The 20,507-nt window shown below is 34.8% G+C and overlaps 1 protein-coding gene across 3 annotated transcripts in view; it reads right to left on the bottom strand.

The window, feature by feature from the left end:
* LOC136031118 (sialin-like) overlaps window positions 1-20,507 on the bottom strand; it is a 41,845-nt gene that overhangs the window by 4,818 nt on the left and 16,520 nt on the right. For 2 of the 3 annotated variants that reach the window (XM_065710431.1, XM_065710430.1), the window contains exons 2-7: window positions 16,950-17,152; window positions 13,282-13,530; window positions 9,919-10,102; window positions 7,698-7,831; window positions 5,252-5,404; window positions 3,312-3,444 (exon numbers count right to left, since the gene is read on the bottom strand). In XM_065710431.1, coding sequence (XP_065566503.1) covers window positions 3,312-3,444; window positions 5,252-5,404; window positions 7,698-7,831; window positions 9,919-10,102; window positions 13,282-13,530; window positions 16,950-17,152 — 1,056 coding nt within the window. The remainder of the gene's footprint in view (window positions 1-3,311; window positions 3,445-5,251; window positions 5,405-7,697; window positions 7,832-9,918; window positions 10,103-13,281; window positions 13,531-16,949; window positions 17,153-20,507) is intronic. The other variant, XM_065710432.1, reaches the window with a different exon arrangement.

Here is a 20,507-nt window from a genome sequence, read left to right on the forward strand (position 1 = left end):
GGATGTACCATCTCATTGTCGAGTTGCTCGACCGAGGAGGTGCTATAGTCAACCTTCTCCTCGTAGACTACCGAAAGGCTTTTGATCTTATTTGTCATTCCGTTGCTATCACAAATCTACGCACCATGGGTGCGCACAAACATATTCTCCTTTTAGTCATCAATTTTTTACAAGCCCGCTATCAGTACGTTTACAGTCTTTTCCCAGGAGATACCGACTCCGAATGGGTCCCCATAACACATCCGGAACCCCACAAGGTACTAAGCTCGCTAGTCTACTGTTTTGGACAGTGATAAATTTCATCATTTCCGGCTATGAGGAAAGATCTAAGTATGTAGACGACTTGTCAGTCCTACTGAAATACATTGTTGAGAAGTGTGAGGCTGTTCCCCAATTGTGTAACGAAATAATCAACAACTTTAAAGATGAATGTACTGCAAACAGCCTCCAAATCAACGAAGGAAAGACTAAAATCTTTCGCTTTAATCCCCTGAAGAGAGACTTTGTGTGCCCTCCTCCTCCTTATCCTAGTGAATCTTCGGCAGTAGTGCTTGGTGTCAAGTTTAGCATCGACTGCTCTTTAAGCCTTAATGTCGGTACAATTATCAAAAAGACAAATAGTACGATGCGGACACTTATACTAATGCATCGATTTGGTTTCTTAGTGACACAACTAAGGATAGCTTATCTCACTTACATCCGACCAATTTTAAAGTATGCATGTACCGTATGGGGCCCCTAAGTCAATAACACTATTTACCTAAGTGACCAGCTTGAGTCAATACAAAAAAGAGCAGTCAAAGTAATATTGTGCTATGCTTTTATTGAATATAAGTTAGCATTATCCACTTTACAAGTTCCCTTTCTTCAAGAGCGTCGTCTCAGTTTGATCCTTGAATTTGGCCAATATCTTCTCAGAAGTGATAAACACAGATCGATACTACCACCAGTTTTAGTGAAACATCGAAGTACCAGGTCGAAGAACATTGACAGATTAGCAGCACCTCCTTCACGCACAAATCGTTTTTCCAACTAATTAATCCCTTTCTTTGAATCAAAGTATAATAATTTTTGATTTAATCCTATTCGTATTCTGTTTTTTTCGTCGTTTGATTTAATCCTTTTTTTGTAAGCACAAGCGCCATTTAGTTTTATGGCTACGAGAGATTATGCAAATAAAACCGATTCTATTCTATTCTATATTTATTTTTCATTGTTTTAAATAATGCTAGAAAAACCTGCACCCCTTTCATAGAAATTCTCTTCCCCCATGGCAAATTCCTCCATGGAAATATCCTCCAACGTAACCCCCTCCCCACAACCGCCCTCCAAAAACGTCTATACACTTCTCAATAACAATTACTATACGTAAACACTTTCCAAAGTTTGTAGCTTGCAGGCCCTGCCCCGGGGACTGTGAGGGAGTAAGTTGTCCCGAAAGACATAGAACACAAATCGACTATCTCAAAATTTCGATCCGTTAACTTTGGGAAAAAATGAGCCTGGAAAGAGGCCTAGATACCCTCCAATTTTTTGGGTCACTTAGAAAGGGCACTAGAACTTTTAATTTCCGTTAGAATGAGCCCTCTTCTGACATTTTAGGACCACTGGGTCGATACGATCAACCCTGCCAAAAAAAAAATTAACAGACGCATCCGTGATCGGTTTTCTGGCCAAAAATACACAATTCCACATTTTTGTAGATAGGAGCTTGAAACTTCTACAGTAAGGTTCTCTGATACGCTGAATCTGGTGGTGTGATTAAGATTCTATGACTTTTAGAGGGTGTTTCGCCCTATTTCCCAAAATAAGGCAAATATTTCTCAGGCTCGTAACTTTTGATGGGTAAGACTAAATTTGATAAAACTTATATATTTAAAATCAGAATAAAAGTCCAACTCTTTTGATGTATTTATTAGTATCAAAAATCCATTTTTTCAATTTTCGTTTACTATTGAGCCGGGTCGCTTCTTACTACAGTTCGTTACCATGAATTGTTCGATACCTGACTGAGTCCATGTTAAACACTTGGAATTCGGTGCAAAATATCATTAATGGAGATCTAAGAGGCACCGCCTTTTAAAAATGGTTTAATACATATGTTAGCAGTTGATGTAGCTTGGTATTGATCGTGGGATGAGCTTATGTCAAACCCTTATAAAGGACACGTCTAACCAGCCCATGTGAAATATCACTATTTACACCTCTTTATATTTTTTCTGTGTTTTTAATATAATTCGCTTATTTTACCTGATTTTAACCCCCCTCCGATTAAAAGACCAGGGACTACAGACCTGAAAATTTCCTGGTACGTCTTTACTAGACAAAGAACTTCTTGCTGGCAAACGTTGGATCCTTGGGCTTTAATAGATGATAATCTGTGGCAGTTAGCAATCCTATTGCTTCGAACTTTTAATAGATTTTAACTTTGTCATTTCATTCTGAATAATAGGGCTGGTGTTGCATGGTATATTTTAATTTCTTAATATACTTTCTTGTCAGATCAGCTGAATATACCTAATCTACAGTAGTTTTGCAAAGAACTCTAAGTGTTTTATGAAACACATAGCTTAACGTGCTACTTAAGCATAACTACTCAAGTATTATACATAATTATGTACCGTAAGGCGACTATTAGAAATTTTTGGAAGGTTATGAAGAGGGAGGCTTTGAATAGATTGGGATGGAGGAGGAGTGTACATGGCTGTGTTGGCCTCAAGTGGGGTTGTAAGAAGATGTTAGCACTTAGTAGTAATAATGCTAGTAAAGCGATAGAAAGGATACCACAAACAGACCTTACTTTTAATGATTTTTGTTGTTGTTGTATCGTCTTTCAAAGTTTGTAAAGTCAAACCCGTGTCTCCTAACAAATCACCGAAAGTAAAAAAAGTAGGTTTTGATGCCCAAAATCGAGAATAAAAGCTGAAAAAATAAAGAAACTCAAACACATCTTGTATCAAATCTATGTTAAGTCGTATGAAGTGACTAAAAAGTTCCTTTTGGAATTAATTATTGTGAACTTTACAAAAACTGTGTTTTATCACTTATTCCGGAGTTGCCCGATAAAGACGTTAGCTTTTAATATTCGTTCAAATGTACCAAAAGAATGCTAGTCGAAATGCTCAGCTCCTACTGGGCATTTGCTCACAACGCATATTATTCTTTATCAAAATTATCCCCAGATAAAGTTACAAATTTTGTTCTCTTAAGTTCACTAGCCAAAACAAAATAGCCAGAAAATACTTCACCAAAAAATTCACTGCAGCCCTACACTGTAAAATACTCCAAGAGAATTTAAACAATTAAATTACCAAATGCTGTGAAAATCTTTCGTTGGACAGTTAGGCTACACAAGTTTTTTGTTGTTAACCAGTCACACATTGGGCCACATATATAGTGAATTACTAGACTGAAGACATATGGTGCAGCTGAAAACAATCCATTCTGAAAAGAGAAAAGAGTTCAATATTGCCAAATGAGTCTATTTCAATTAGGAATAAGACATATAACTTCAGTATAAAAATTAGGAATGCAGCCTACTGCAACACAGATGCAATAATATGCGTAGCATTGGCCTAGTATGCTCTGCAAAATATTATATTAACATTATAATACCCTAGCTTATAAATACACTAAGGCACATTAACTTATGGGATTTTGAAATACAGCGATTTCATAATATTTTGGCATTTGTTTAAAGATTAGGTATTCAGCATCGTTGTGTTCATTGAATGGTTATATAATAAACAACCAGGTATACACAAGCTTACATGTTTTTTTTGGTCTTGATTTTTTCTTATGGTTTTAAAGGTATTGTTTTTTTTTGCCAAAGATTTCTCTGGTAATATTCATGACAAATATTCGTCTTAGTATTTTCAATTTACACTTTTTCATTTACTTTTGCCAAAAAAACTTGAGTAAAACTTTTTTGTCTGTCACGCGCGTGGCCAGTTTGAATCTTAAATTAAGCTGGCCTTGAATTTAAAAAAGAAAGAGTTCAAAATAAAGCGACTAAAATTTTCCTTTGGATTTATCTTCACATACTATATCTAATCTAAGGGGGTATATATAAAGGGGCTGAAGCTATATAAGAAAAGGGAAAAGACGATTGCTTAGGTCTAGTTAGGTCTGAGGTTATTTAGAATAACCTCAGACCTAAGAACTAAGCATTCTGAGGTTATTTAGATAGAAACCTCAGAAGTCCGTTCAACTTTATTCACGAGATCCAGGCCCTTTAGGTAAAACAAAAGATAAATTTAATTTCTTAGGAAGTGTTCACATGAAAAAGGTTATAATGAATATTAGGATACAATTATATATTCTCCGCTTAGAGTTTTAATTTCATAATTTAGATTTTTCTACTGCCTAAAATGCAAGCTTTTCAAAAACTTATACTTTAAGCTTCTTTTAGAATTACATATCTAAATCAGAAATGACTATTTTGACAGTGTTCAGACTAGTGTGAATGATCTGATAAAACTTAGTTAGTTTACCGACAAAGGTAAAAATATACAGTTTTAAGTTTCCTGGGAGGACAAGTCTGTTATGAAATATATGCCTCGCATGAAATTAAAAAATTCAATTTGATTTGTCATCTGCCTCCACTTACTTGGTTCTTTGGGCTTTGGAAACAGGCCCAGGTTTTTGACCCTTGCAAAATGATTCAGGCCTTTGCTCCTAGCAAATATTAAGCCAAGCCCTAAGGATCTCATAAATATAGCCCCATGCCACCTCCGTAACTAGCTATGGCTAGTAGTCTTTCGGTTATCACCTGCTTGCCAAATTTTCCTTTCGTTAAAGTTTTTATAGCGCTGTAGATATGCGTCAGAAAGAGGGCCATGACTAAAGATTCGCATGGGTCGTAGCCATTATTTACCACCCAGCTAAGAATTTTAACCTATGAATCGATAAGCTGCGTATTGGAAGAAGAATTGACCGACATTTAGTGAAATAGCGAATAATGAAATAAGAAATAACGAACTGTTCAGTTTTAAGACCCAATTGTTTAAAATTCAAAATCAAACGGCTTCAGATGTCAAACTTTGTATTAGAAAATATAGCCTGATATCTTCTGTAACCTTGGTTGAATTTGCTGACTGGGTTTGGTGGAGGGAGAAAAACAAAATTCATCTACTCTCAAAATCCACAAAGTGATTTCTAAGAGTTTACAGAAAAAAGTTGTTAACTTCTGAAACGACTGAACGGTATAATAATGTATTGATACACTAAATATAAATAACAAAATTCTTACATCAGCAATATCAAAGTCTAATACTTCTTTCATATACATCGGAAGGTTCACTATTAGCGAGTAAAAGCCCCAAAGTGTGGCGTATTGTGTGATGATAAAAGCCAATATAGCTGGTGATCCAAAAAGTTGACACAGCTCTTTATATGAGCTTGCCTAGAGAAAATGAAAGTATATTGTCAATGTAAAATAAGTAATAAACATGGTTCTACAATTTGGTTTTCCTGACTTTTATGCAGAAAGATTCAAAATTTAAACCAAATCCGTGTTCAACAGCCGCAAAAATTATATATGGTGTCCCAAAAAAATTTGTACACATTTTAAATAACTGTCAACATGGTATTTATTGAAACAACCCTGGAAAAATTAAAATGTAAGTCTACATGTATAAATTCGAAATAAGGATAAGAATTGCAAATTTGACGTTACTTCCTATAACTTGGTTTGCCAGACTTTTAGGCTAAAAGCTCCCAAATCCAACCTAAGCATACATTCAACAGCCACAAAAATTTGTCGTATACCATCCCAAATAAGGGCATCCCAAATAACTTGTGCACATGTTAAATAATTGTTAGCTTGGTGTTTACACAAATAATCTTGAATCTGTTCAGTGATTTGCAGCTAAACTATTCAAGCAAGAAATTTGAAATATCTTCTAATAATTTTGAGACCACGAGAATACAAATTAGGCCTGAGATTTTTTTTCTTTATATATATGACCCCGAAATGTGACGTCAAGAAAAAAGGCATGCGTAAATTTATATAATTTTCATTTAAAAATACAATCAAATATTTTTTCGGCCCCTAATGTTGTTGGAATAAATTTCAATTGTATTTGTATTACTGAGCATACAACTATATTCTGCTACTTCAATTTAAAGTGTCAAGAAACATAGTCCATTCAATTCCTTAAAAAAAAATTGAGAAGAGCCTTTTTAGTCTGAGGCTCAAAACTCAGTTGCTTTGACTCATCACAATAGATGAAAACAAAAAAAAATATTTTATCAAATCAAAAGCAAAAGTAAACATGAAATTTCACAATAATATTTGCCTAAAAATGTACTTTTATTTTTGAAGTACTAATAAAGAAAAAGAAGTTTTTTTCAAATGAAAGCAGAAAGTAATATTAAAACTTAAAATTTTAATGCGAACAGAAATTATTCCTTAAATAAGTGGGACTACCCCCTCACCAACCCCATGCTCTTCACGCTAAAGTTTAATAGTACCTTAAAAATGCTTCTTATTCGATCAGTTGTTCTTAAAGAATTGAGACAAAAGTGATACTTTAGCGTAAAGAGTAAGGACTTGAGGAGAGGGCAGTCTCCTCATATACGGGATAAATTACGTTCATTTTATGAGTTTTGACATCCTTTGGGCCAAAATTACACCATATTCTTGCACGAAAAATCTTTTTCACAACCTTTTTTTGCTACTTAAAAAGATCAACAGGACGTTTCATTCCTGTCCTTTCTAAAGAGCTTGACCTTGATATTTTAGGACCACTGGCAGAATGTGATCACACTTGAGGAAAAAACAAAAATTAACAGATTGATAATCATGATTCCGGATCCTCCTTCTCGAAAATAAATCGTGTTTTTGTATATTGGGGCCTGAAACCTCTATAGCAGAGTTCTCTAATGTGCTTAATTCGATAGTTTAATTTTCATCAAATCACTTGCCCTATGTAAACAAAGTAGTTTTTTCAGCCTTGTAGGTTTTGTGGGATAACTTAAATTTCGTAAATTTTAATTCTCATGAAAGTTCAATTCTTTTAATGCATGTTGCTTTCAAAGTTCCTTAGTTTAGAGCTCTGGATACAATTAGTACGAGTAACTCCTTATAGTTCGTTGCCACAAACTGTTTAATATACAAACAATAAATGTAAAATCCAAAATTCTGTTTAAATGTCAGTAAAACGAAGTTCCCGATAAAACTTATCTCCCCCTCCTGGGAATTACCTTCTGACGCTCAACATTCCTCCCTCTCTCTCCGTCTTTTGTGCCGGTAAGCACATGAATGTATCCTTTTATGCTACAAAGAAAACATTTTTCTGCAATAAGAAGGGTTCTATCATCTCGCAGCACCTATATTCAGGCTTAATTCAAATAAAGGGATATTAAACACGACTTTCCCCCCTACCCCTCTTATTATCGTAACTGTTAAACTTTAAATTTGAGGGATCTAATATACCCGGAATCACCATAAAAAGTTGATTTTGTTGATAAATATATTGGTATCAAAACTTTTTTCTCTTTGAGTTTCAGTTACTACTAGCCCAGGTCGCTCCTGATTTACAGTTTTTCACCATGATTTACAGTTCGACTATTGTACCCGGTCCTTCCAATCAACTATAAGGACTCATAGTAGGAAGTCAGACAGAATTACATGCAAAGAAAATATTTGTGCTTTAAACTAAACCTTAATTTAAGGAGTAACATGTAAAACAAACCTTTTTGGATTTAAAATCCACATGAGAATATTTCTGAAAGAATTCTTTTTCTTCATAGGTGATCCTTGGATGAGAATCGGGTGAATCATACACAAAAATGACAACAATACAGCACCATCCAATTCCTATTATACCTGAAAGTATAAGAGTACATCAAATACTATTATTGTTCGGGATTTAATCTGATAATATGTTTATTATTTTTTGCGTCATTATTATTCTTCCTGTCATTTATTATTACCCTCGCTTTTGTTATTCAATTTTGGTGCTTGTTGAGCACATAGAAATTGAAGCATCTTCTGCAAGATACTCCATGTCACATGACTACAGTGGGTAGACGTGTGAAAGAAGATGCGTTACGTCAAGCGCCGCTTTTCGTCACGTGTTCAGTGTTTTAAATCAATTGGACAACGAACGCCCCATAGCTTCCTACGAACAGAATCAACTAATAGCTCAAATTAACAGACGAGCCAAATTTGATGCTATAATTTCTTGTAAGTTTTAGTAATCAAACAGTTCGTGGTAACGAACTGTAGTAAAGAGCAACCCGGCTCAATAGTAACCGAAACTCTAAAAAATGGAAATTTGATACCAATAGCTACATCACAAGAATTGCATTGTTACGCTGATTCTATATATGTAAGTCTCATCAAGTTTAGTCTCACCCATCAAAAGTTACTAGCCTGAGAAAATTTGTCTTTGTTTAGAAAATTGAAAGAAACACCCCCTAAAAGTCAAAGAATCTTAACAAACATCACACCATTAAACTCAGCGCATCAGATAACACAACTGTAGAAGTTTCAAGCTCCTATCTAGAAAAACGTTGAATTTTGCGTTTTTTCCCAGAAGACAGATCACGAATGCGTGTTACTTTTTTCTTTTTTTTTCTCCAGGGGCGATCCTATAGACCCAGTGGTCCTAGAATGCCGCAAGAGGGCTCATTCTAACGGAATTTAAAAGTTCTAGTGCCCTTTTTAAGTGACCAAAAAATTGGAGGGCACCTAGGCCCCCTTCCACGCTCATTTTTCCCCAAAGTCACTGGATCAAAATTTTGAGATATCCATTTTACTTAGCATGGTCGAAACATCTAATGATTATGTTTTTCAGGACGACTCAATCCCCCAAATTCACCGGGGGAGGTGCTGCAAGTGGCAAGCCTTGATCATTGTTTACATATAGTAATGGTTATTTGGACTTGTATAGACGTTTTCATGGGGGACTTTTTCATGTCAAAAGGGGTTGGGGGAGGGAGTTACGTGGGAGGATTTTTCCATGGATGAATTTATCATGAGGGAAGAAAATTTCCATGAAGGGGCCGCAGGATGTTCTAGCATTATTAAAAAAACAATGAGAAAAGTACTAAAAAAAAGTTTTTTTCAGGCGGAAGTAAGGAGCAGCATCAGAACCTAAAACGAGTAGAAATTATAACGGATATGAGGAGTTCACCTCCTTGGAATACCTCGCTCTTTACGCTAAAGTATTTTTAGTAATTTCACCTATTTATTCTACGACCTTGGTGATTCAGGGGTCATTCTTAAGGAATTGGGACAAAAATTAAGCTTTAGTGTAAAGAGCGAGGTATTGACGACGGGGTGAACCCTCTCATATACGTAATAAAATATCCGAATATAGAAGTTCGTTATGTAAGTTAATTCGTAAGTTACGTATACTTGTACTAATAAAAACGTTCGTAAATAATTAAAAGTTCTAGTTGCCTTTTTAAGTAACCAAAGAATTTGGGGTAAATAGGCCTCCTCCTCCGCTCCTGTTTTTCTCAAAATCGTCCGATCAAAACTATGAGAAAGTCATTCAGCCAAAAAAATAAATTCATATCCAAATTTCGTTTTAAGTACTCATGTACGGAGAGCCAAAATCGAAACACGCATTAATTCAAAAACGTTCAGAAATTAAATAAAAAAAACGAGTTTTTTTTTAACTGAAAGTAAGGAGCGACATTAAAACTTAAAACGAACAGAAATTATTCCGTATATGAAAGGGGCTGTTCCCTCTTCAACGCCCCGCTTTTTACAATAAAGTTTTTTACTGTTTTAAAAAAATAGAATTGAGAGAAAGAGAGAAGTTGAGAGAAGAGGTTTCGAAGCGATACTTTTTACTGGCTTTTTTCCTGAGGTGGAGGCGATTACAACCCCTTTGCTGTAGTACTTTGGTCCTTGAAGAAACTTATAATATTTTCCCCGACTCCATTAGGGTTTCTACTTACCTCCAACATAAAAAATAGAAGGCCAGCCTCCTCCGAACCCGTGTTCACATAAAAGACCACTAATAGGAAAGGTGATGACAGATGCTATGTTATACCCGGAGTAACCTATGCTCATTAAGGTCGACCTTTCTTCTCTGGTTGTCCATCGACGAAATAGAACACTAAAGCACGGTAAGGTTAGACCCTGCAATAAAAGTATTTATATGATTTGTTTAGAATTTGCATATAATTTATTCCCAAGTCCCAGATTTAAGGTTTATTTTATTAAGCTTTTCAATACATTTATAATCTATAAAGAAATTTGCTTAATAGCGAGGTTATCAAACAATTTTGTTTTTATTGTGACTAAGGGGAAGAGCACAACTGTAGGCAACAAGAGAAAATTATATGGCGTGACCCTATAGGGGAGAGGAGAGAGAGAGAGAGAGAGAGAGAGAGAGAGAGAGAGAGAGAGAGAGAGAGAGAGAAAAGAGAGACAGAGTTTGTATACTAATTTTAGGGGGACATATTATGTTTTTTCTTTTTAACGATGAATTAGGTTTCTGTTGGTTGAGGGGTGATGCAAGGTGGGTTATACTCACATGGACCAACGGGAATAAATTTAACATTTATTATGACTTGGATTGTTTCATTACGATTGAGTTTATACTTTGTTTTTGATTTTCTTCCAGTTAACAAGCCCATTAGCCCTCTGGGATTTACTTGGATATTTATGTATTACGTCTATGTACCTTTGTTTGACCTTTTCCCTCAATAAATTCAATTTGTTTCAACTTTACAGGTAATTTGATTTTTTTTTGTGGCGATAAGTAGTTTGAATAATATTTTGGTAGCAACGGATTCAGTTTGGTGAGTTTACTCTTAGCAGTAATAAAAATAATGACGAATTAATATTTAATTTATTAATAATTAATAAATTTAAGAATATTAATAATAATATAAATATTTAATATTTAATATTTATATTTAATTGTTTGTAATAACAATAGTCACATCTGTGGACGAATCTTGACTATGTTTGGTGGACCACAAATAATTACTTTTGAACCTTAGACAAAGATCCATATTTTTGGAAACGACTTACTGGGTCATTGTAACTGTAGCCGTAGGTAATTTTGTTTTATCCACGGGTTTGGATACAATCTAGCTTGTGAATTAATCTACAATAAGGAATATTTTGACTTAAAGTAATACATGCATAATGCTTTGTGAATTTTTTTGAAGGTTTTTTATCCTCTTCCATATCTCGAAACGAACTATTCTATCAAACTTTTAGATCTAGTACCACTAATACCACCAAATGAGCCATTAAGAAGTAGGATTAATGGATCACACTTGTAGAACTTTTATTATTCTAGTGTCAGAGGACAAAACTCTTGAAGTTACGGTCCTGTAGGAAATTTTCCCTGATCCTAATTGTCTAAATCTCCATAACCCTTCAGTTAAATATAGGAAGGAGCATGAGAGAGAGGGGGGGGGAGTAGGAACTAAATTCTCATCTCCTTTCATTTGGACTTCATTTCATTTGCACGTTGACAGTTTCCTTCTTGTTGCAGAAAAATGCTTCTGGCATTTATTTATAGCTTCATTTAATAAAGCTAATTTGCTTGATATTTCATGAATATATGCGATAATGTGCAAACGCGCATAAGCTATTATGAACAAGAAGTGATGGGTCATTCTGTAGCCACGGGGGATTGTCTCAAAGAGTTAATTTTAATGCCAAAATATCCTAACTCTCATCAGTGGTTCAGGTAAATATAGTATTAGTTCTAGGGAAGGAGGGAAGAAGTAGAAATTGATATCTAATCCCTCTTGGTTTCCAGGAGTTTCTGGTCTACGCCTTTCTCATGAAAGTAAAGAGTAATATCAAACCCTAAAGCGAACAGAATTTATTCTGTATATCAGAGGGGAGGGTTGCCCCGTTCTCACCCCCTCCTCTTCGTAGAAATTTGGAGGACACTCATTTGATCAGAAATTGAAAGTTCTAGTTTCTTTTTAAATGTTAAAAGGGATTGGAGAGCAATAAGCGCCTGTCATAAAACATTCTTTTTTATATCTGTCCCGTAAATATATGTTTTTCTGATATAAATTCTTTTTTTGTTTTTGTTATTTGATGCCAATTGTTTAAATATGGATTTCTTACAGTGGAAAAAGGGGGAACATGTTTGATCTTGGGAGTACAGTGGCGTGAAGTTTTCTTGGTCAAAAAGTGTTTGCACTGAGATGGGGGAAGGACCAATGGTCTATAAGTGAGCCACAAAGACTTTTTTCCTGATCAATTCGTAACTTACCACCGTAAACTTTTGGTTCAAGGGGACTAATGAATAATAAATAATCAAGGGATTAGTCTTATTGAAATTGGTCTCTCCTCTAACAAAGAGGGCTAAAATACGTCAATTTTTTTTATTGCCCTGAAAATCGTGTGAAATTTTGGACTGCCAATTTAGGAGTAGCCAATTTAGGCTACTGGATGTCAATCAGCCTCTCTCTCGGTTCCATTTCTACTATCCGGCCCTCATCTAATCTCAATGATATCGAATTAAATTTTTTAGATACCTGTTTTGGTTAAAAACACAAAATGTCTAATTATTTTGCCTCCAAGGGTGATATTACCTCCACAGCCCCAATTTTAAACTTTGTCTTAACCTGCTATGATCACTTGACCCCCAAAAACATGACACAAATTAAGATAAAATAAAAATGCAATAATAAATAGCATAAGATATTCTACACCGAAAATTTTGCCGACATTTAAAAACATTGGTGGAAAATTTCAAAATTCTTTCCTTTCTTCATAATTTTTATTTGTCATATTTGTTTTGTGGCTGCTCAATTTTGCACGTGGGGAAATTTTCCACGGATAAAGGAGGAATAATTCGGGGCGATTTTTGGCGGCAATTTTCCACAGGGGGAACTTCACAAAGGGGGGCATATCAAGAAGTGAATTCTAGGAGAGAATTTTCTAGACGGAAATCAAAACACCCTTTAATCTTTACTTCCATAATCACTTTTCTATAAAACATGGACCAATTTGACATAAAATTTACAAAATAGATGTTGAATAACTTCGAAGAAAATAGTGCTATAAATTACATAATTACTTGTATAATAAAGTAACTTGGCGAAAAACAAATAACTTGGAAGAGTAGTACTTGGAGAATAAGAGTAGGCCTAAAAAAGTGTACTTGAACAGCAAATAGTCTGACTTCGAAGCAAGTGCAAAAGAATTCCAGTATTCTTTCAGCCATTAGATAGAAATCTAAACATTCTAAGCGTCTTATTTTATAAATTTTTTCTAATCGTAATGTTATCCAGTTAATTATTTTGACAAGAAAACCAGTAAAAAGTCACTATTCTTACCGAACAGAAGCCCTGGACAACTCTCAGAGCAATTAGAGCTCCCACATTCCATCTCGCGGCTAGAGGAATGAAGAATGTCAGTCCTGAATAGAGACCCATTCCCAGGAGTAAGATTTTCTTAATACTGCCATAACGATCAGTGAAGAATCCTCCAACAACTTGAGTAGTTGCAAAGCCCCAATAAACTGATCCGAGGACAAGCGCTTGTAACTCTTTATCCCATTCCAACTCTCCGATTATAATATGATCCTAGAATAAAATTCTATGGTAATCAGTTAGTAGTGGGGTTTCATTCCACTTAGCACGTAAGAAAATATACTCTAGAAAGGGGTATTTCTCAGGTTTCAAATAAATCTATTTTAAGTGGTAGGTATATTGAACTTTAGGTAGGTATATTGTAGGTATATAGGCTGTGAACGAAAGAAATAAAAGCGGTTAGCTTCCACTTTGCACATAAGAAAATTTAATCTAGATAGGAACTTTTGTCAGGTTTCAAATAATTCTGGTTTGAAGTGGTAGATTAAATAAAAAAAAACATGTATTTTCGACTGAAAGTAAGGGGCAACATTAAAACATAAAATGAACAAAAATTATTACGTATATGAGGAGGTTACTCCTCCACAACACTTCGCTCTTTACGCTAAAAGTTTTAGTACTTAAAAAAAGCTTCTTATTGTTATAATTAAAAATATTTTTTCTTTTGGTCAAAGCCTATACTACTACTACTAACTACTCACCGCAGCACCCAACCACCTGAGGCCAACACAACTATGCACGCTCCTCCTCCATCCCAATCTATTCAAAGCCTCCCTCTTTACCTACCTTCCAGGAAGTTCCCATTTCCTTTAGAGCTTTCTTGATGGCATCCTCCCACCCCAGATGAGGACGTTTCCATTTAGACCTAGGCGACTGGCCAAAAAGGACAATTTTCGGCAATCTGTTATCCTTCATCCGCAGAACGTACCCTAACCATCTCAACCTTTCTTTCATTTCAGCCCTAAAAAGCGGCATTGGACCATATTTTTCGTACAGCCTACTGTTTGAAATACGGTCAGTCATCAGGTACCCAGAACAATCCGTAGGCAATTTTTCTAGAAAACATCTATTAAATTTTCATCCGCTTTTTGGAGAGCCCATGCTTCAGAGCCGTATTTTACAAATTTCATCACTCTACCTTACAACATTCTAATCCTGGTTTGCAGACTTCTATCTTCCTACTCTTCCAAAGTTTTGTAACGAGACCCAAAAAATGTTTCAAAAATAAAATCTTTCATAGATTTGCTACAAATTCGCTGCTTACGCTGAATAACCAAATAAGCAAATATATCAAAGGAAAGAACACACCTATAAGAGTATTTCAGTCCTTAACTTACAAGTAAAGGAACCAGGAGCTTCCCAAAAAAAGTTTTCCAAAATAGTAAGCATTTCAACTGGACTCAAAAATACTACACTTTAATAGCATGGATAGTGCTTCGAAAAGTGACTGAAATGTTACTCCAATTTGCTAAAGAATTAATTAAAAAATAGGATATTAGCCCATTAAGTCTTGTCAAATAGTTCACAGTGTTAAACTTTAATTAAAGAGCGACTCAGCTCAATAGTAACCGTAACTCAAAAATGAAAGAGTGATAACGTTTGATACGAATTAGGTTTTAATGCGGAATCTAAAGTATAAATTTCCTTTATTTTAATGGTGCCCATCAATAGCTACGAGCCTCAGAAGAAAAAGGGATTTTGATGGATTGATGGATTTTGAAAAACAGAAAACCGAATTTTTGAAAAAGGGGGAAACACTCCAAAAAAGTCAATAAAACTTAACGTAAATGAAACATTCAGAATCAGTGTATCAGAAAACTTTTTTGTAGAGGTTTCAACCTCTTTGACTAGAGCTTCCAACCTAGACGGGTATAAATTGATACTCTAGCAGGTATAAATTGAAACTAACTGGTATAAATTGAACCTAGTAAGTACAAATTGATAACAACCGACAAAAAAAAATCGTTAGAATACCTAGGAGACATTCCGAAAGAGATAACTGTGTGTTACCAAAAGCATGTGCACATACTTGGTTGTGTTTTCAGGCACCGGATTTGAAGCGTGTTTTGAGTGGACTCGACAAAAATCACAGTAACCATGTTCAACCCAGCAAAACCATAAAGGGTTTTCGTATTACGGACTCCAAGCGTGCTGGACACGGGTTCCTCAAAACTGTAACGCTCCAGAATAGCATGGTTGAACAAGGGTTCTGAGAATACATTTACCCATGCTTAAATATGCACTAAAAACTGTAATCTGCGCAACCCGTGTCGAACTCCATGTTGGATGTGGGTGGTCTGAAAACGAGGCTCTTACGCTGTGGTTTATGACACTGCTTGCCTTCTCGTTAACGAGGCTTCTCGACTGCAAAGGTTGTTACCTGCAGCAGCTGGGATCACACACATGGCCACTCATCGACAGGAAAAGACCAATCCATTACGCTACTGGATAACATATATCTTTCCAAATTTGATTTCTCTGTATCCAAAAAAGTTTTGTTTTGGTCAGTTAACGATATCACTAAGCATTTAAAGTGAAGTATAAACTTAAAAAGGTACTTGTGTACTATTCAGAACACACTCAATAAGTGAAGTTGGGTTCTTTCATGAAACAAACTACGATGCAGGTACATTTTCATGAAATATTTTATATATAGAGGTGATTAGGTTAGGTTAAGTTTTGATATAATGCACCCCCCCCCCCTAATGTGCAAATACATAGCCCAAACTTTTGATAAAGCTAATGAAATACAACAAAATATGATGAAAATATAATAATTTATTAGGAAAATGGTAAAATTGCAACTTAGAATTCTAACCTAACCTTTTGTCTTTGAGTTTTGTCTTTGTGGCTATGAAACCAGATTTTCTCATAAAATGTACCTGCATCGTTGTTTGTTTCCCGAGAAAACCTAACTTCACTTATCGAGTGGGTTCTGAATAATACACAAGTACCCTTAAAAAGAATACTTTCACCGAGAGTTTAAAAGCGGTATTTTTATTGAAAATATTTTTGTTATGAAGTATTTAAAATGGAAGTCTATTCCAGTTTTTTTTTCAAATTGAACAATTTTTTGCTTCGTCTAGTATTGAATTATAACGATCTTAATTTGTCCCTAATAAATTTGAAGTACATGACAAATCCCTATGAAAAAAATAGGTATTTTTATTTTACCATTACAAAATGTTTTTAAAAAATCATTATCGGGCATAAACTTTTATGTAATTTTGTATTGACAGTATAACAATATTAAGTTATAATCATCTACAAGATAAATCAGAAAAAGGAAAGATTTTATTTACGAACTGCCGATATTCTAAAAGCAGTGGTGGTTGTACGTGTACCCTTGCACGAGTGTCTTTCTATTTCCAAGCTATATTGATAGTGTACAGGAGTATGAACTCATTTTTTAAATATGTATCTATGTTAATAGATACTACATTACTGTAATTTAAATAAAAACATTATTCCTATGAAAAAAAAAATTCTAGATCATCAGAAATTGGAGTAATAAGGAATGAAATGGTTCTTGTTCTGTTTAGAAATAATTGGCTTTTTCATGCCTCAAGTTAGAGCTGTTTCAACGAATAGTATCTTTATGTTTTTTTTTAACTAATGGCCTACCTGATTACCTCCATAATTGTTTCGTTTGTAACTGTAGCATTTAAATGCCTACATATATGATTTGATGTGCTTCTTAGTGTGTTATTCAGGGGTTTCTCCTTGACCATGCAAACAACAGCGAAGTTTAGGTTAATTCTGAGATGAAACAACACGAAAGTCCCCATCATTATCACAAGGGCTAGTGTCATCCGACATGATGGAAAAAGCTTTGCTGCAAAAGACGCTATATTAGGATCGCTTTCGGCTAGAAATTATGAATAGTCGAGAACTAAATATTCTACCTAAAAAAAGTTAAAGAAGCATTTTAGGCTAGATATGTTCGATTTGAGGTATATCCTTATGGTTTTCATGCGCTTTTTACATATTCTGTAAATTGGTTTAGTGTGAAGCGTTAGAGCGACGAGTAGCCTCCATTTTTGTGTCTTTTCGATCAAACATTTCGTAGCAATGAACTGTAGTACGAAGCGATCCGACTCAATACTAACCGAAGCTCCAAAAAATGGAATTTTGATACCAACAGTTACATCAAAAGAATTGTTTCTTATGCTGACTCTAAATATATAAGTTCTATCAACCATCAGTAGTTGAGAGCCTGAGAACATTTATTTCCTTATTTTAGAAAATAGGGGGAAACACCCCCTAAAAGTCGCAAAATATTAACGAAAAAGCACACCCTCAGATTCAGCTTATCAAAGACCCCTACTATATAAGTTTCAAGCTCGTATCTACACAAATGTGGAATTTTTATTTTTTTGCAAGAAGACAGATCATGAATGCGTGTTCATTTGTTTTCTTTTTTCCAGGGTTGATCGTATCGACCCAGTGGTCCTAAAATGTTGCCAGAGAGCTCATTCTAACGGAAAGTAAAAGTTATAGTTCCTTTTTAAGTGGCCAAAAAGTTGAGGACACCTAGGCCCCCTCCCACGCTCACCGGGTCAAAATTTTAAGATAGCCATTTTGCTCAGCATAGTCGAAAAACTTAATAACTATGTCTTTGGGGATGGCTTAATCCCCCACAGTCCCCGGGGGAGGAGCTGAAAGCTACAAACTTTGACCATTGTTTATATATAGTAATGGTTATTGGGAAGTGTAGATACGTTTTCAGGGGGACTTTTCGCGTGGAGGGGGGGCTCTTCAGGAGGGGTTTGCACAGTAAAATCTTTCCATGGAGAAATTAATCATGAGGGAAGAGAATTTCCATGAAGGGGGCGCAGGATTTTCTAGCATTTAAAAAAAAAATGAGAATATTATAAAAACAGTTTTTTTCAACTGGGCAGCATTAAAACTTAAAAAGAATAGAAATTATTACGCATATAAGGGAGTTTGTCTCCTTCCCAATACCTCACTCCTTACACTAAAGTATTTTTAGTAATTTCAACTATATATTCTACGGCCTTTGTGATTCAGAGGTCATTCTTACAGAATTGGGACAGAATTCAAGCTTTAGTGTAAAGAGCGAGATATTGACGAGGGGATGAACCAAATATGAAGCAAATAATGAAGCAAATATAGAAGTTCGTCGCGTAAGTTAATTTGTCAGTTATGTGTATTTATTACTAATAAAAATTTTCGGAAAAAATATAAAGTTCTAGTTGCCTTTTTAAGTAACAAAAAATTAAAGGGCAACTAGGTCTCCTCCCCCACCCCCTTTTATTTTATCAAAATCATCCGATAAAAATTATGAGAAAGCATTTAGCCAAAAAATATTAATATTCAAATTTCGTTTTACTTATTCATGTGCGGTGAACGAAAATAAAAAAAGGCATTAATTCAAAAAGGTTCAGTAATTAAATAAAAAAGCAAGTTTTTTTTACCTGCAAGTAAGGAGCGACATTAAAACTTAAAGCAAGGAAATTATTCCGTATATGAAAGAGGTCGTCCCCTCCTCAACGCCCAGCTCTTTACGCTAAAGTTTTTTATTTTTTTAAAAAGTACAGTTGTGAGAAAGAGTCAAACTTTAGCGTACAGAGCGGGGCGTTGAGGAGGGGACAACCCCTTTCATATACGGAGTAATTTCTGTTCGTTTTAAGTTTTAATGTCGCTCCTTACTTGCACCTAAAAAACTTGTTTTCTTTTATTTAATCCACGACTAGATCCACACCGAACTAATAGTGTTATTTGTATACAAAAAAGATGTGTGGCGTCGGAATTGCATCCACATTTTTTTGGAGGGGGAGGTTACATATGCATACGTGACTGAATCGATGGGGTTATACAGCATCTTGGAAGACAATATAATGTCTAGGAATATCAACTTTACTGAAAGGAAGTTCAAGAGTTTGGTTATTGCACCTAAAAAACTTGTTTTCTTTTATTTAATCCCAGACTAGATCCACACCGAACTAATAGTGTTATTGGTATACAAAAAAGATGTGTGGCGTCGGAATTGCATCCACATTTTTTTGGAGGGGGAGGTTACATATGCATACGTGACTGAATCGATGGGGTTATACAGCATCTTGGAAGACAATATAATATCTAGGAATATCAACTTTACTGAAAGGAAGTTCAAGAGTTTGGTTATTATCACTATATATATATATACATATATATATATATATATATATATATATATATATATATATATATATATATATATATATATATATATATATATATATATATATATATATATACTAGCTGTTGGGGTGGCGCTTCGCGCCACCCCAACACCTAGTTGGTGGGGGCGCTTCGCGCCCCCCCCAAGCCCCCCCGCGCGCGTAAGTCGTTACGCGCCATAATAGTTACGCGCCATTGTAGTTGTGTCCCTATGTCCCACCTGTGAATATAGACAGATATATATATATATATATATATATATATATATATATATATATATATATATATATATATATATATATATATATATATATATATATATATATATATATATATATATATATATATATATATATATATATATATGGTTTTAACTACGTAAAACTTGCGAATATACAACATTCTTTGCTGTCCCATTGTCTTTGCATATAAATAGATTGTCAGGTTTACCGACTCTTGAACATGCAACATATAATGGTCCATGGGAAAACAATCTGTATTCAGATCTATACCTCATGATTCTAATGATTGCCCTTGAGCTTTGTTGATGGTGATTGCTAATCGACCATTCCCTGTCCCGGTGTCCCGGTCGTCATTTATATCCCCCTGTTTCCCCCGGTGTCCCCGTTGTAGTTGTGTCCCTGTGTCCCGGTCGTCATTTATATTCCCTGTGTCCCGGTCGTCATTTGTATCCCGGTGTCCCGGTCTGTATATACATTCGTTTTTTAGTTTTGTTTTTCTCCTTTATTTTTTTCCTTTTTTTTCGTTTTTAGTTTATTTAGATTTTTAGATTTTTTAGTTTTCTTATTAGTTTTTAGTTTTTTTTTCTTTTTAGTTTTTTTGTAGTTATTACCTTCTTTTTAGTTTTGTTAGTTTTTTTTTTACTTATGTCCTGGTCGTCATTTATACTCCCTGTGTCCCGGTGCTTTGTTGATTGCTAATCGAACATTCCTTTTGTCCTGGTCGCTTTCTCTTTGAGTGTCGTCATTTATTTTTTTCTTTTTTAG

The sequence above is a fragment of the Artemia franciscana genome, chromosome 9 (genome assembly GCF_032884065.1).
Source record: "Artemia franciscana chromosome 9, ASM3288406v1, whole genome shotgun sequence".
Lineage (NCBI taxonomy): Eukaryota > Metazoa > Arthropoda > Branchiopoda > Anostraca > Artemiidae > Artemia > Artemia franciscana.